Below are 15,881 nucleotides of genomic sequence, written 5' to 3'. Positions count from 1 at the left end.
AATAAGAGAGGACATTTAATAGTGAGAAATGGAATACGATGTCAAGCATAACGTATCCAGGAATGATATGGACATCATAATATCGAAGAAAGATCTGATAGTTTTATTTTACTTTACTACGGTCCTTTTTTTCACAAGTATCAAAATTCTATATCGAATAGTGGAAGCGTAGTAGGGTCACTATTGACAATATAATAATAATATAATGATAATTTGTTATTTTATTATAGTCTCTATTTCTTGTAGAGTGAATTGTATGAAAAGAGCTATTTTTCAATCAAGATTTTTTCTTCTTGAATCATTTTTCGACAATATAGTGTAATAGATAATCCATTTATGTAACTGCAGTCTCTTTTTTCTAAATAATAAAACCTCAGTACCAAATTAAGGAAGCGTATTATAGCCAATATTGATAGTACAACACGATCAAGATGACCAGGTTATTTTACTTTTCAGTACTATTTTTTTATATATTATAGGCTGCATTGCATCGATTGTAATTGGTTTTCAATCAAGGTTTTTTCCTTGGAATATTTGGTACGAATTTTCTCCGACTCACGCTGTTCTTCAATTTGGTATTGTTTCAAGATAATTTCTAATTCTGTGGATGAAAAGCACATAAATTGAGCCGCTTCTTGCGATATCGATTTGTTGTGTTGATCGTCATGAGCCATTTCTTTCAGCACAATTTTACATACTTCATCACTAGGGCCAACTTGTAAGCGTACCAAGAGTGGATATTCATCCTCTTTTAATTGTCGTGTATAGCCATGATGATAAGTTAGGAAAAGGCCATAATGTTGATGATGATGAATAATTTTATTTTTGCCTAATAGTAAAGCGATAACATTGACGGTTGATAAATTCGATGAGATATGAATATGTTGTAATGAATGGATTGGAGGTAAGAAAGAAGGATAGTCAAGATTGTTGTTGTTGTCAATTGATGTATTGACATCGATTAAATCAGTAATAAGATGGGTGGTATGTTGATCTAGTATACGTGTTGGGAATTGGATATGCCAATAGAATTTTAAAAGTCCATGGACAATCATGTTATCATTTTGTTTTTGAATGGTTAAATGTAAATGATGACTTTGAGCATAATAAATGTTATACTCTTCTACTCTTTGTTTGATGGAATCGATTTGACTATGGTTTTGTTGGGTTAAGGACGGCTTTTGATAAGCATTATTTTTCTCTCTTTCTGATGTATCCTGCCAATTGTAAGAATGATTGTTATTGATGATGTTATTGCAATGAACAACACCACGGTTGTTGTCGTCGTCTATCTCTTGTTCGTCTTGATCATTGCTGGTATGATATTGCTGCAATAAGATAGAACTAGAGCAACGATTGCAAAATAATTGTTGCTTTAATTGTAGATGTTTTCCTGCTTGAAGTTGGCGTCGACATTGAGCACAATAGAAACAATTTCGATGATAATAACGGCCTAAACTTTGAATTTGATCCTGTGGTAGAATGAATTGACAACAAGTATCGCACCAATCCATTGCTGATGGTTAATCTTTCTACGGTATTTTTTTCTTTCCTGTTCTAATGGTAAGGTTCCTTATATGATGGAATTTTATTCAATCGTTGAGGCTATCGTTGAGCAGTTTATACAACGATCATGATTTGTAGTGAAAGCTATTGTTTATGAAATAAGATTGATGGTATTTTCTCTTTCCTGTTGAGATATGCTCAATGTATAGTAGGCTTTTTCTTCTTGCCTTTGCAAGGGACTTTAGCATGAAAAATATTGACTTTAAGCAGATGGAGCAACAAGATGAAGGTTTTTCCCTGATGATGATCGTCTTACTGTCTTTCCTTTGCAAATAATCCAAAGGAATCAATCCATTCCTGAGTCATTTGGTCAATCTTTTTTTTATTGAACGGTAGCTATCCTCCATCCATGGACCATCTCCATTAGGAATGTCGGACTAGCTTTGGAATCATTTTGAGATTGAGTGGAAGAAAGTCCTAGATTATTGCTAGCAATCACTGCAAAGGCCAGCAGATGCTATTGCAGTTTTCGCCACTTTTACAGTGTACAGTACACTAGGGCTGTTCTGTCCTGTACTCTACACTGTACAGTACACTGTACGGTACAATACAGTACAGTACTGTATACTGTCACGTGCAGTACTTTTCAGTGTAAGAACATACTGTACACTGTAGCGTGGCACGGACGACTGGGCGTACAGACAGCAGAATCAACTTGTTGCAGGAGCCAGTTCGCTGCACAAGTCCAGGATAGTAGTAAAAATGGCCAGCAGCAGCAGGCACATGATGTCTGGACTCAACGTCGTTCATGTCCATTAGACCATAGGAGAAGAGCAAAAGTTGTTTAAATTATTGCTTACCCCCTCTGCAATAGAAAATGACGGGTAGAATACACATTACGCTATACCGTCGACTACAAGGAGAAGCAAGTAGTTGATGATTGTGTGCAATCTCATCTTCATGGACAGTACAGTTACTCCTAACAGAATGCATATTATGGATGGACTACTAGGAGAACCAAGTAGCCCATCTATACTCATCTCAATCGACAGTGCAGTCCAGTCAGGAAACGACTAAAAGACAGAAAACTAGAAGCAGTGAGCAGAAATGCCAAAATAACCAGCAAAATTAACTTAATGGGCCTAATTAGCCTGGCTGGTTCTCGTTATTAGTAGTTTATGGACGATTGACCGTCTCGAACTTTTTGACAGTATAGTGTACCATTACAAGCATACGGTCTGGTTGAAATGACCACAAACCAATCGGTCCACACAAATAGTAGTACTGGAGATGGTTGCAAACACAACCATTACGTCACAAGTTGACATCTTGACCGCATGCGCACTCTGTCCACTGCTCTACCCTAGCTGGATACGGTCACGACGGTACGATACCGTCGATACGGTCCACCACGGTCCACCACGGTCCACTTGGGTCCTTTGTTGGAGGCCATCCACTAACTGGTCGGTTTAGCATGTTGATGGAGAATCCATTGGCAACACCAAGTCGAGTTGCTTTAATTTTTTCCACTTTCTACGAGTAGTCTTATGCTCAACTTCAAGGTGGCTTGCTGTATTGAGAAGTAAGGCATCGATCTGTTAAGAAAAGAGAAAATTTCCTATTGAAGATTGCTGGCTAAAGGAGCCCTCGTCCCAACTCAACATGTCTTTCATCACCGATTCCGTCATCATGTTTATATCCCAAGTAAGATTGTTCATTTAACCTGTTCTATTCGTTTCAACTTGTATTTCTACTTAGTCCTACTTGGTTAGAATAAGAACGAGAGTAATCATCGGTAACAATTGCAATAACACCCAGCTTAAAGGGTAGATGCTGATAGCCCTCTCATTGCAATCCATCGTATAGCTGCCTAGCATGATGGATTCCATCATCCATCCATTGGACGATATCCTTCTTTACTGTTTACACCCATTGCATATCATTGATACCATAGAATGGATCTCTTGCAAGTCCTGTAGAATATCAAAGTACAGTGATCTCCTGCAAGGATTGAATTAATTTGATATTCTTCTCTAGTCTTCCATCACAATTGTCATCTTTTGTCGTCGTGGTAAACCAAAACATGGGTAAAATGACAACGTTGTTCTCCTTGATGAGTGTCATCATGCATTGTAGTCAAGAGATTGACATTGGTCTGCAAATTAAAATCTCAAGTGCTTTCATCATCTTTCAATCATAGGATAGACTCGATTCCAACGCATCCATCGATCCCGCATAATAAACTACTCAGTGCTACACTACTCTAACCCATCATCTCTGCTCGTCCAATATCAACAGTCAGCATAATATGAATCAACTCAAATGCGCTTCTCATCATCTTGCCAATCGTCTGATTCGCTTGTAAATAGTCCATCGTAGACGGAATCATGTAGTTTATGTTTATCTTTATAAATAGTGCAGACTGGGTAATGAATGATAGCTACCCAATTCCAATATCGATAGAAATATTAATTCGAGTTATCTGACTTCCATCATCGATGAGAGCGATAGAGTATAAGTTGAGCATGGAAACAAATCCATTCTAGATGGAATAATGCCATACTTGCTATCGATCTTGAATCTATTTCATAAACAGATTTCATCATTCAAAAGAGAGTAAAAGTATGCACTGAAATAGACCGAAATGAGACCTTGGACGGTTTCTACTTTTACGTAGGCTATTGACTACACAACGCAATACTCGACAATAACTGCAGCCAAGGTAAAAATGAGATATCCTACCACTCTATTAGGAGTGCTGTAGATATATCCAAATATGAGCAGTAAGCCCAAGGTCTTCATTCTGTTACCGAATATCCCTGCCATACCACTGCACATGAACACGAATCCTGCCAAACTCGGATTGTTTTGACAAGCGTGATCATCTACTTTATAACAGCAACAGTTAACGCAAAATAGAGAAAAGTAAATATCCAATCGAATGCATTACTTGTCACTCTGTATTATGATATGTTACAACTAATTTATTCTTAATTTGCGTTATTAGCAAATATCGAAATATCAAAAATTGTAGACCTTATTCTTCATCCAGGATTCTACTATACGTACATTATGATGACTAATCTATTCGCAACCGCCGTTATAAACGAACATTGAAATCTCAAATACAGCAAGTAATTGTCATTCAGTATTTTGATATCGAGTATGACTAATCTGTTCGCAACCGGTGTTACAAAACGAATATCGAAATGCCAAAAATGTAGATCTTGATTGCCATTCAGCATTATGACGTGTCGTACCATAACTAATTTATTCATCACCGGCATGATAAACGAATATCTAAATATCCAGAAAGTAGACCTTAACAGTCATTCAGCATTTTGACTTGTCGTACCACGACTAATTTATTCGTAACCGGCATGATAAACGAATATCTAAATATCCAGAAAGTAGACCTTAACAGCCATTCAGTATTCTGGTACGATGATCAATCTATTGGCAACTGCCATTATAATCGCACATCTAATAAATCTCGAATAAGTAGACCTGAACTATCATTCACCATACTGACATACAGCACCATGACTAATCTATTCGCAACCAGCATTATAAACCAATATCGAAATATCATCAGTATTCTGGCAAATATTAAGATGTCAAATCTATTCGCAACTTTCATTATGATCGCACGTCGAAATCTCTAATATGTACACAATAATCTATTCGCAACCGGCATTATGAATAAACATCTAAATATCAAAAATAAGACTTTTTTATCGTCATACTAGATCCCGATGTACTACAACTAATCGGTTGCGGGTCTGAATTATGGACAAATGTCAATATCCATATTGTAGACAGAGCAATGATAACAATTAACACAAAATTGCTTAATGTCAATATCAGAAGGTTGTTTTAATCGTCCTTTTATCATTCGATAGACTACGATGATTAATTTGGAATGGGTATTTGTTTGAATATGATGAGTATTCATATCAATGCCATGTACTAGATATACGTAGTGCGAGTAATTGTATCAATGAAATGCGCTAGATATACTTACTGTATACAGTATTAACAACAGTTAACCAAAAATCAATTAAATAAAAAAATGGTAGCTAAACCAATAACTTATTTCTTCTAGATTCTTTTCTTTGGATTTGGCTGGTTATTCTTTATGCGACGACTCTTTAAAGACTATGAGGTGAGATTGGAATTTCAGCGTATATTGCATGAATCAATATTGAGGCCATGGCAGAACATCATTACCTTTCATCACTATTAATTAAACGATGACCAATCTATCCAATTAACAAAGTCGTTTATAAAAGCAAACATTAATAATAGTATTACTAAAATATAATTACCATTCATTATGATCAGCCTATATAGCAAACATATCCTATTGACAAAGGCTGTAATAAATAAAATTAATTTTTACAATATCTTATATACTTTGCTGTGTTCAAATACTACAACCAATGATAGGTCTGTTCACACGTTTCGGACTGTAACGCAAGATTTAAAAATGTTTTTTCTTAGGTTCGTCACGTTATGGTTCAATTTATATTCTCGGTTACCTTTGCTCTATCTTGTACAATGTTCGAGCTAATTATATTCGAAATTATGGGCTTTCTTGATCCTGGGTAAGCCTTAAGTTATTTTTAAAGTGCTAATAATTGCGTGGTCTTTAACCATTTTGTCATCATTACCATACCAAAGAATAGCTGTTTTTAATGAAAGAATGCTATAATTGATAGTTGCCATATCTGTAACAGCTTACGATTGACAAATACCTGAATTTGTAGTGGCATATGAATATGTAACGTACTACATAATTTGAACGAGTACATTTAATGTTATCAAATTATAGCTCGCGATTTTTTCATTGGAAGCTTGGACTCTATTCTATGTTATGCATGGCTGTACTTATATTGCCCTTTTATATTGCTTATTATGCTGTTGGAAATACGCGAATCGGTAATGTCACTACATTAAAATTATTAATAGATTCTGATATACTGTATTATCTTGTTTGTAAATGCTTTCGTACAGTTGCTGATAGACTTAATTTAAATGATTAAAAGAAGAACGTAAGACTAAATGGAAGCTTTCTTTTACGATCAGTTGTTGGTATTCAACTTCTTTTACATAGTAATATCAAGTCAGTAATTCATGTCCTAACTGACTGTATCAACCAGTATAATGAATACGCCTACCCTTTGCACAACACTTATTTACATACCTTTCTTTAATTTATTTCACTAGGGCCGTTTCACCGTAATCGGTTTATCACTGCTCTCGTGTCATGGTTCGTGTTTATATATTTCTTTTGGAAACTTGGAGATCCCTTTCCAATACTAAGCCGAAAGCACGGTAGGTCAAAGTCAATTTTGTATACTATTTAGTAACTGCTCTGGTAAAAAAATATCTACCCGTAAATCGCTGTAATTACAATTAGCAACTGGGCATGGCTACTAATTTGACATAGTAAATTAATCTCATCTATTTAAAGTGAATCCAATAGTGCACATCAAGTAGTAGAATTATCGTACAATCTAAATTTTATTCTTATATAAAATATCTTTAGGTATTCTCTCTATTGAGCAACTTGTTAGTAGGGTTGGTGTAATTGGAGTTACAATAATTGGTATTCTCTCTGGGTTTGGTGCCGTTAACTGTCCCTATACTTATATGGCTGTTTTTACCAGGTAACAATGCTAGTCACAGACAATAATTAAGCTCCATACTTTGTCAAGACTTTAAATGAAATATAAGGAAGTAAGATACCTCAGTTTATTAACTTTCCTCCTGGCTTTGTAACTTGTGATATAGGAATATTTCAGATGGCGATATTTACTCGTTGGAAAAACGAATCACGCAGACTATAGATATGATCCTCACTAAAAAGAAACGGTATATTAAATTTGGCGTTGGTGCATTAGGTGTTTCTCATTCGTGTAAATTAAAGCTGTCAATCTACTTTTATTTTCAGTATTGCTCTTGCAGAACATGAAAGGTAAAAAGATTTGACAGGAGTTCAGCTTGTCAAGATATTTGAAATCAAGTTTCTGTTTCCTCTGATATTGTTTACATAAAAAGTAATTTCATAACTTGTTAAAATGCACTCTGTATTTAAACGGTGTAGTCGTAAGACCGCTGCCACTCAAGAGCAAAAGAAAAGTCGAATGCAGTTTGTTTGGAATATGATCAGTGGAGGCAGCGCTGGTAGTGAAAGTAATGTCATTTTACTTCAATATATTACTGTTTCAATATTGAACAGTGGCAAAAGCCAATATATCGGACTTATCTTACGTCTTATTTTAATAACAGATATTAGCCATCTTAAAAATGAGGTGGATGCACTAGAGGAGCTTTCACGTCAACTATTCCTTGAAAGCGTTGATATGCACGCTACCAAGGTTTGGCTAATTGACAGTCTTCTTTATTATAATCTTTGATATAGTATACTGATTGAGAAATTACATCTAGCCTTAAAATGCTGCGTATATCAATATCATTGTAAACAGGCGCGCATAGCTTATTCCCGAACGCTAAAAGGACGATATTTTAACCTGATGGGCTATTTCTTTTCTCTTTATTGTATTTGGAAAATTTTTATTGTAAGTGATTTTAAGAATACCTTTTTTACGGAAAAAATCTGTAGGCTTTAATCGAAAACTGCTTTATATGTTTGTAGTGCACAATCAACATCGTTTTTGATAGAGTTGGAAAGACAGGTAATGTCGAAGAAATGATAAACCCCTAGATATTGTTTATATAGCCTATGCCATGAACTAAATTGCGAAAATTATTAATTTAAGTTATAATAGAGAGTTCTAATACAGCTTCTTGCTATGTCTATAGATCCTGTAACTCGAGGTTTTGAAATTTTAGGTACGTTAGTCTATACTCAAGTAATCATTTGGAATATCTATTCTAGTACTAAATAAGATAATACATGCTCTTTTTATATATATATATAACACGCAACACAGTCAACTATTTAGGATTTGACGTCGATGTAAGCAAGGAGATGTGGACGAGACTGATAATTTTTTAGATTGATTAAATGCATTGTGGCAAAGAAATAAAGAATCTATTTTCTGTCTGCATCAATATAGGTGAAATTTTGGTCACAGCATGTTTCGTTTTTTCTGGTTGGTATCATGATTGTTACATCTATTCGAGGACTTTTGATAACATTAACTAAGGTATGCTATCAGTGGATTGGGTTAGTTATTAGCTTTATCTACTTAATATTTACTATCAAGATATCAATAGTAAAATAGAGAGCGTCCTTTAAATCATTTTTGATTCTTCTTTATCTACGTTGAACAGTTCTTTAATGCAATATCAAGTAGTAAATCATCCAACGCAATTGTTCTCTGTCTTGCTGAAATAATGGTAAGATTGTAACAAAGGTCTTTTTGACAAATTATGTCGTAGGATTGAACTGTTTGCTCTAAATCTAACATTTTATAATTGTATAAATGTAGTAGTCATAAAATTGATAACGTATTGCTTCTGCATCCATCATTGATGCAATTTTAGGGAATGTATTTTGTTTCGTCTGTGGTATTAATGAGAATGAATGTACCTGCGAAATACAGGTGACCTATTAAAATAAATAGTAGCAAAGATAAAATTGCGTAGTCTATAACACAGATTTTGTCTCTTGTATTTTAACATCACAGGCTTATTATTACGAAAGTTTTGGGTGACTTACAATTTAGCTTTTATCACCGTTGGTTTGACGTCATTTTCTTAGTAAGTCATGACCATATCAATTGTATCTTACAAAGTAAACTGAACTGGCAATGTATTCATTTAATTCTTACCGTATCATTACAGATCAGTGCGTTATCAAGTATAGGATTTCTATACGTTGCACATAAACATGTACCGGAAAAGATTTCATGATGAAACATTACTGCAAAATTGACATTTCCAATGGTATTATATTTTTAAGTATTATTCTATTAAGATTTATCACTCTTATCAAGTTATAACAAGATCAACTTGAGCCATGAGAAGATTACAGTAACTTATGGTATCCTATGTCTAAGTGAAAGGATTGTATATTTATACTATGCCATTCATTACCCGAAATAATGCAGTGATGACACCACCTTAAAAAGTCTTACCGTTCCTATAGTAACACTTATCGGTCGAGTTGCAATTGAATATTCGCATTAAAGACGACTTTATTAAACGAAATAGGAATACAAGTTGCGTTTTATTCAAGTACAACTCACTGAATAACTGTATTAATCTTTCAGCAAGTATGCTGTATCTATATTATTTTACAAAGATAAAAATGAGCATAGAAAGTTTGACTAACAGAAAAATGTCATGTTTACATATGAACCAACAGTAATTGTAAAGAAATGCTGAATTCCTTTTATATTTTGTAAGATTTAAGGAATTTGCTCTAAATATGACTCTTGTTCTATTGAATATGCTAATATACTTGGCATTGCAGCATTAATGATACATGCTAACTTTATAACTGTAGCAAAATGTTATCCTTAAACGAGTAGTTAGCGTAAAGGAAATCATATGTACGCATATATTGAAGTTTGAATTGAATGATAAATAAATATTTAGGTGAAATGCAGTATGTTGAATGTGCTATTGGAAGTTTAATTGATCGTTTTAAAATAGGCCAATACAGGTAGATATTCAATCAGGCGTATCATTTTCGATGGCGGTTGTTATTCCCATAAATTGGTTTAAAATAGCAACAATTTAAAAGTCTTGATATGGTATACATTGGAAGAGTAAGATAAAATGCTGCCTTACTCAATTAGGCAAGCAAGTGCAATGATCGATCTATTCATCCTTTCAAGCCATCCCTGATAGTCAATACAATTCAACTAGTTGGTAGACGTTTGATTGCTATTCTTGCATGCATTAACATGTTCAAATGTATCTTCATCAATTATTCGATAGTTCTGGTGACGATATTCTAGAATATTATTTTGACGCCAGCCCATAGCATATTTATACGTTTTTTCAATAGCTTTGGACATTGGATTTTTGACATTAATGAAAGTAGCTAATCGATCATTGTAAGCCCACTGTCTGACACCCAAGAAATGGGCATGCCTAGGTTGAAGCCCGGTAGCAAGTCGGTCTTGGTAGTCATTTTCCTCATCACGTTCCATCTCATCGATGGATGGCAAAGGAGTTTGGTTAAGCAAGACCGATGTAACAACAGATGCTTGCAGATAAAACTGTCCAAATGGGACTATCTTAGCGCAGATACCAACAAATGATAACGTAGGATGATCAATATGAAATATATGCATAAATAAGGGGCGAATTCTACGCTGTTGATTTTCTAATGTCACATTACAACTAGGAGTTAAAAAAGGAAATTCATAGCCATAACCTGTGCAAAAGATGACACAATCAGCTTTGACCAATTGTGGATCCTTTTCAAATTGGACAAATCCATTGGAATGTAATTTGGTGATTGTATTTTTGACGACAATTTTACTGGGTAGATTAGCAGCCGGTTGCTTATGACAAGATAAATAAATTTCTTTAGCTGTATCGATCAGTTCTATTGCGATATCTGTACCAGATGGGCCAGGACCCATGAGGACTACGACTTTGTCCTTGTAGATGGATGGTTCTCGATAGTAATGACTGTGAGTAACGGCTCCTGGAAATTGATCCAGATCAGGGATGTCAGGATAGCTTGTTTTACAATAATGCCTAAATTGATCCATTGGAGAAAGAAGGCAAGGATTCAATGGATTGTTATCATGACATGTGCAAGATTGTTAGTAGCTGTACAGTATGGGGCTGAATATATTGAAGGATAGAACCATGACTATTGGATTTGTGTTGATACACAGGACTGTAGTTTGATTATAATTATAATCATTACTCGTATCGTTTATTGTCTAATATACGTACCCATTGCACACGATGACAGCATCGAATTGTGTTGTTGTTGTCTCTTTGGAGTCTAAATCAGTATAGGTTAACGTCCAAGAGCTTTTATCTTCAATTTGTTGGCGGGATAAACTATTGACCATTGTTCCAAATTGGATATATTGCAATAACTTAAATTGATGAGCATAATTGCGTAAGTAAGCTAGTACATCAGTGTGGTGAGGATAAGATGGTAGTTGTTGAGGAAAAGGCAAGTCAGGAAACGCCATGATTTCTTTTGGAATATTTGTACTATAAGAGTAGAATGAAAGCCTGGTTAGTCGGATAATTTTGATCATCAACGCATGTCATTGGCTTAATCAATTATCGTACGAGTAACGTTTCAGTTCATGAATGATAGACTTTTAGTACAAGAATGAAGAGCGTGTCATTTAGTGGAGAGAAGGCAGTAAAAGACAACTTGAACGTCAGGATGTTTTTCAATTTCCAATTTCAAGTTGAAGAGTGGCGTATACTACTTTGGCTTTGCATGACTCTACAGTACTGTATTGTATATTGTTGATCATCCTCCTTCAATCCATGGATGATAATTATCCTATCCATGCTACTATAATTTTGAATGAAGTGGATGTAATAACTTTGAATTATTCATTGATACCTATCGGCAAGCTATTGCCGATAGGTATTGCCGATAGGATGTCATTTTGTTTCTCCCTGGAGCAGAGTATCGTTGCTTGTTGACGTCTTGTCATAGCAGGAGACTACAAATGTAGATATTACAGCGTCATGATGACACTTTCTCTGCTAGACAGTACTGTATGCTTAGAATGAATCAACGGATAGGATAGTCTCCTTTCTCAAGGATGGGATCCTATTTGTCTATACTAATCACAACTTACTATAATCCTTGATACATGCTGGAATGGCAATGGGGTGGTGGTGGTGATGATGTGGTAGATTGACCAGCCAATAAATTAATGTTGGTTGGATCGAAATCGTCGGCTAAATCCTTATAGATCCACGTCCCTCCAACTTGTCGCTCGATTTCATACGCTACTGGTTGAAAGACATCATATTTGGATAGTTGCCTGAGTGCAGCTAAGCCTGCAGCTCCAGCACCAATGACAGCAACTCGAATTTTCTTCATGGCTACTACAGACGATTTGTAGAAGATTGCAATAGGATTATTGAGCGACAATCATGAATGATATTAATGAATGATGGAGGAACAAGTTGATCTCACGATCGAGAAGGAGACCGCTGCAAGCTTCCAAGGATACGCCCCTAGCGTAGAGCGTTATTGACTTGTACTTTCGACGCATGCTCGGCTGGGCAGCTGCTGTCACGCCGATACTACGCATGCGTGATCGTGTATCATACTGTCGTCGCTCAGAGTCCGTTCCTCATACAGTACCTTAGAATCATGGAATTTGACTCAAGGCCAGTCGGGGGAGGGACTGCTTCAGTAATACTCTACTCAGCTGTAACAAGTGGCTGGGTTGGTCGATAGAGGGAGACAATTTGACCTCCATGCTTTCGTCATGGGGATTTCATTTCTTGACGGTGTATTGCTATGTACTGTAGAGTTGTAGTTGGACAGTCCTGTTCTTTGCTACACATTGATATTACTGTAAAAGTAGAGAGACAAGGTAGAGAGGAGAAGATACAGTCCGTCATTGACATTCTGTAGTATCCAAGCAAAATCAAACCTTGCTCGTCGGGTACGGCACGGTACGGATTGTCACCCCACGAAGTAGTTCGTGGTCCGTCATTGAGTGAGTCACTTCTAAAGTCAACCACGTACTGTAGGGTGACAGTGGTGAAAGTGACTGACCAGTGAGTGAGTCAGTCCGTCCATCCTCAGGCAGACAGACAGACAGTCGAGACAGATCCTTGACTTCTCTCTCTCTCTCTTCTCTTTCGTATACCAAGTCAAAATGGTCGACGAAGCCACCAAGCGCACTTTGGCAGCAATACCCTTGTTAAAAACGCGTGCTGGCCCTAGGGATAAGGACCAATGGGTTGGACGATTAAAGGAGGAATTAGTCAGTTTAATCAAGGTATGTACAAATGGAAAGGCTACGGTAGAAATCACCTAGTCTCCCACTTTTATTCCAGTACTATGCTTGTCCGTCATCATCACTTGTATAAACCAGTGTTGAACGCTAGACTGGTGTTAACAAGAGAAATCACTGCCAATAGCATGATTAAAAAGAGAGACAATCCAGGCAATACGCCAACTTTCAATTCAAAATGAACATGTTAATGCTATGATAGTGCTATCCTAGTGCCAAAAAATAAAGATCCACGTCTGTGGCGTAGAATGGAAAAAAATGCGATGAGGACGAATTCCAATACTGAATCACTCTTGTGTCTTTCGTTGAATGTGGATGCAACATTCGCTTTCTCTTTTCATCGCTATCATGGATGATGTACAATCGATGGACATGGCATCGAAATATTGATAGTGCCATCCATCCCCAATGAAAATGGTGTTTTAACGTGCCGAGTTGTTCAACATAGACATTAGGATGGATAGTGAAAAGAATCGAGGAGATGGAACACAAAGAATTGGACAACATTTCAATGCCGACGTCGTCTTTAGCTTAGACTTTACAATCCATGTACATTGCAAACGGGTAGCCATACTGATTGTGTCATCATCAAACCTACAAGTCCCAATGACAATAATACGGATTAATAGAAATGCTCAAAAGAATTCAACACAATCGTATCGCAATAGATGAGCACATCCATTATATAAAGTCGAATGATATTCAGTCAATCGCTTATTTTCCAACAAAATCAATCCATGTTGTTATTGGGTAGATAAAATCACCATTGCTATTATGAATGTACAACAGTTTCATACATTCTACTGATCGAGCATTTCATCCTTAAACTGTAGAGGTAACAAATAAACGTCGTTATTACCTAGGTAGATCCAATCTCGTATTACATATGAATAGAAAGCAACTTGCTACATTTGTTTATTATAGAGTAGTAGAGACGTGGGATGATTATAAAAACACTAGGTATCAAATCAACATTACCATCAGGGAGATCAAATCTATCCTATTATGAATATACTGTAGATCGGGCTAACGCCAGTAGAGCTATTGAGTGCACTGATGGCGGATTTCTTGACCTACAACGATGATACCAAATTACTTTGTCGTACTTTAGTAATGAAATGATCCTTTTGCTTATTACTCCAACGAATTGATCTTCACTATTGATAGTATGTCGAAAATAACAAAAAACAAGATAACGATTGGTTTCGCCTGGAATCCAATAAAGAAGGCACAAGGTATGGACTGCTTATTCTCTAGTCAGCACTGTTTTCTTGCCAATCAGATTTTGCAATTCCAATGATTCATTGTCAAAGAATACTTGTCTTTATTCAACTTGGATGCAACTATACCAAGTATAATACTACTGCAAATTGCAGTGGTATTACCCCCACTAGACGTACTTGGACTTTAGCGCAATATCAATTTATAAAGCTCGAAACAAGACTTGTCAATAGTGTTCTAAAATCAATCCATCATGTGCATGAATCTCTAACTATTGCTTAATTATTTGAAATGAATATAGATGGTTTGGCAAATGTTGGTATGTACATAACCTGCTAAAATATGAATTCGACGTTGAGTTTGATGTAAGTTACATTAGTGTTTCATGTATCCGATAATGGAGTTAGCGTTTTGACAGATACCCTTCGTTGATATGTCGACCTTGGCATCAACAATCAATCAATGACACTGCATAAAAGTTATTGACATATTAATTCTAATCCTGTATACAGTAGATAACGTACAGAAATTTTGAATGCCTTGCTGATTGCAGGAGAATGAACGCTACTATCCTTCTGAGCACAATAATGATGTTTTTCTTCTTTTTAGATTCCTGTTACATACCCGGGAACAGCGCCAGAGATAGCACTGCCAGAGTTGGATGGAAAAACAGCAAAGATGTACAGGTAATTGATGAAAGCCTAATGCTATAAAACTTCCATGATCTACGATAGCGTGTTAAAATGTTAAGCGGTGATTCAAAAATGATACTTGATGGTAGTGTTATCGTTTAAATGGAAGAATGAAAACTAAATCATTGAAAAAAATAAGCATATAGGATACGCCGTACGACTACTTTGAACTGTACAGCACATGAATAATTCAATACCATGGCCTGCGTAGTTCATGTTGTAATCTTTGCCAATATATAATTTGTGTAGAGGAGGAAAAATCTGTTTAACGGATCATTTTAAACCCTTGTGGGCAAGAAATGTACCCAAATTTGGCATTGCTCACGCAATGGCCCTAGGCGTAAGTTTTTCAAGGATTGTAGTATCGAAGCAAGTGTTTGGTTTTGCCAGTACGCTTTAACATTACTATTTTGTTTTGATCCAGTTGGGGCCGTGGTTAGCTGTTGAAATTCCGGACTTGGTAGAAAAAGGAATAATTGTTCATAAAGAGAAGACATCATCAGAATAACTACCGTTC

At 35.9% G+C, this 15,881-nt stretch overlaps 4 protein-coding genes across 4 annotated transcripts; 2 read left to right on the top strand and 2 right to left on the bottom strand.

The window, feature by feature from the left end:
* Window positions 1–473: 473 nt before the first annotated feature.
* TRIADDRAFT_55975 (uncharacterized protein) lies at window positions 474–1,514 on the bottom strand (the record flags this gene model as incomplete). Its single annotated transcript, XM_002111654.1, has 1 exon — window positions 474–1,514. The coding sequence occupies one exon, from the start codon at window positions 1,512–1,514 to the stop codon at window positions 474–476; it is 1,041 nt and encodes a 346-aa protein (XP_002111690.1).
* Window positions 1,515–3,168: 1,654 nt separating this feature from the next.
* On the top strand, window positions 3,169–9,390 carry TRIADDRAFT_23402 (uncharacterized protein; the record flags this gene model as incomplete). The annotated part of the gene is made up of 18 exons (XM_002112150.1): window positions 3,169–3,210; window positions 5,612–5,671; window positions 6,010–6,113; window positions 6,341–6,447; window positions 6,736–6,843; window positions 7,058–7,178; window positions 7,303–7,399; window positions 7,623–7,704; window positions 7,801–7,889; window positions 7,998–8,090; window positions 8,168–8,207; window positions 8,335–8,364; window positions 8,466–8,491; window positions 8,592–8,681; window positions 8,809–8,874; window positions 9,022–9,080; window positions 9,165–9,237; window positions 9,322–9,390. 18 exons carry the CDS (start codon window positions 3,169–3,171, stop codon window positions 9,388–9,390), a joined length of 1,356 nt encoding a protein of 451 aa, XP_002112186.1.
* A 956-nt stretch (window positions 9,391–10,346) lies between these two features.
* TRIADDRAFT_24469 (uncharacterized protein) lies at window positions 10,347–12,523 on the bottom strand (the record flags this gene model as incomplete). Its single annotated transcript, XM_002111653.1, has 3 exons — window positions 10,347–11,193; window positions 11,398–11,667; window positions 12,276–12,523. 3 exons carry the CDS (start codon window positions 12,521–12,523, stop codon window positions 10,347–10,349), a joined length of 1,365 nt encoding a protein of 454 aa, XP_002111689.1.
* Window positions 12,524–13,313: 790 nt separating this feature from the next.
* On the top strand, window positions 13,314–15,881 carry TRIADDRAFT_35934 (uncharacterized protein; the record flags this gene model as incomplete). The annotated part of the gene is made up of 6 exons (XM_002112149.1): window positions 13,314–13,436; window positions 14,619–14,686; window positions 14,974–15,037; window positions 15,282–15,358; window positions 15,614–15,704; window positions 15,789–15,881. 6 exons carry the CDS (start codon window positions 13,314–13,316, stop codon window positions 15,870–15,872), a joined length of 507 nt encoding a protein of 168 aa, XP_002112185.1. The 3' UTR covers window positions 15,873–15,881.

This window comes from Trichoplax adhaerens, genomic scaffold (genome assembly GCF_000150275.1).
Source record: "Trichoplax adhaerens TRIADscaffold_4 genomic scaffold, whole genome shotgun sequence".
NCBI classification, from domain to species: domain Eukaryota; kingdom Metazoa; phylum Placozoa; class Uniplacotomia; order Trichoplacea; family Trichoplacidae; genus Trichoplax; species Trichoplax adhaerens.
Note: the sequence above shows the minus strand (reverse complement) of the source record. Positions and strands in the feature narration are given on the sequence as shown.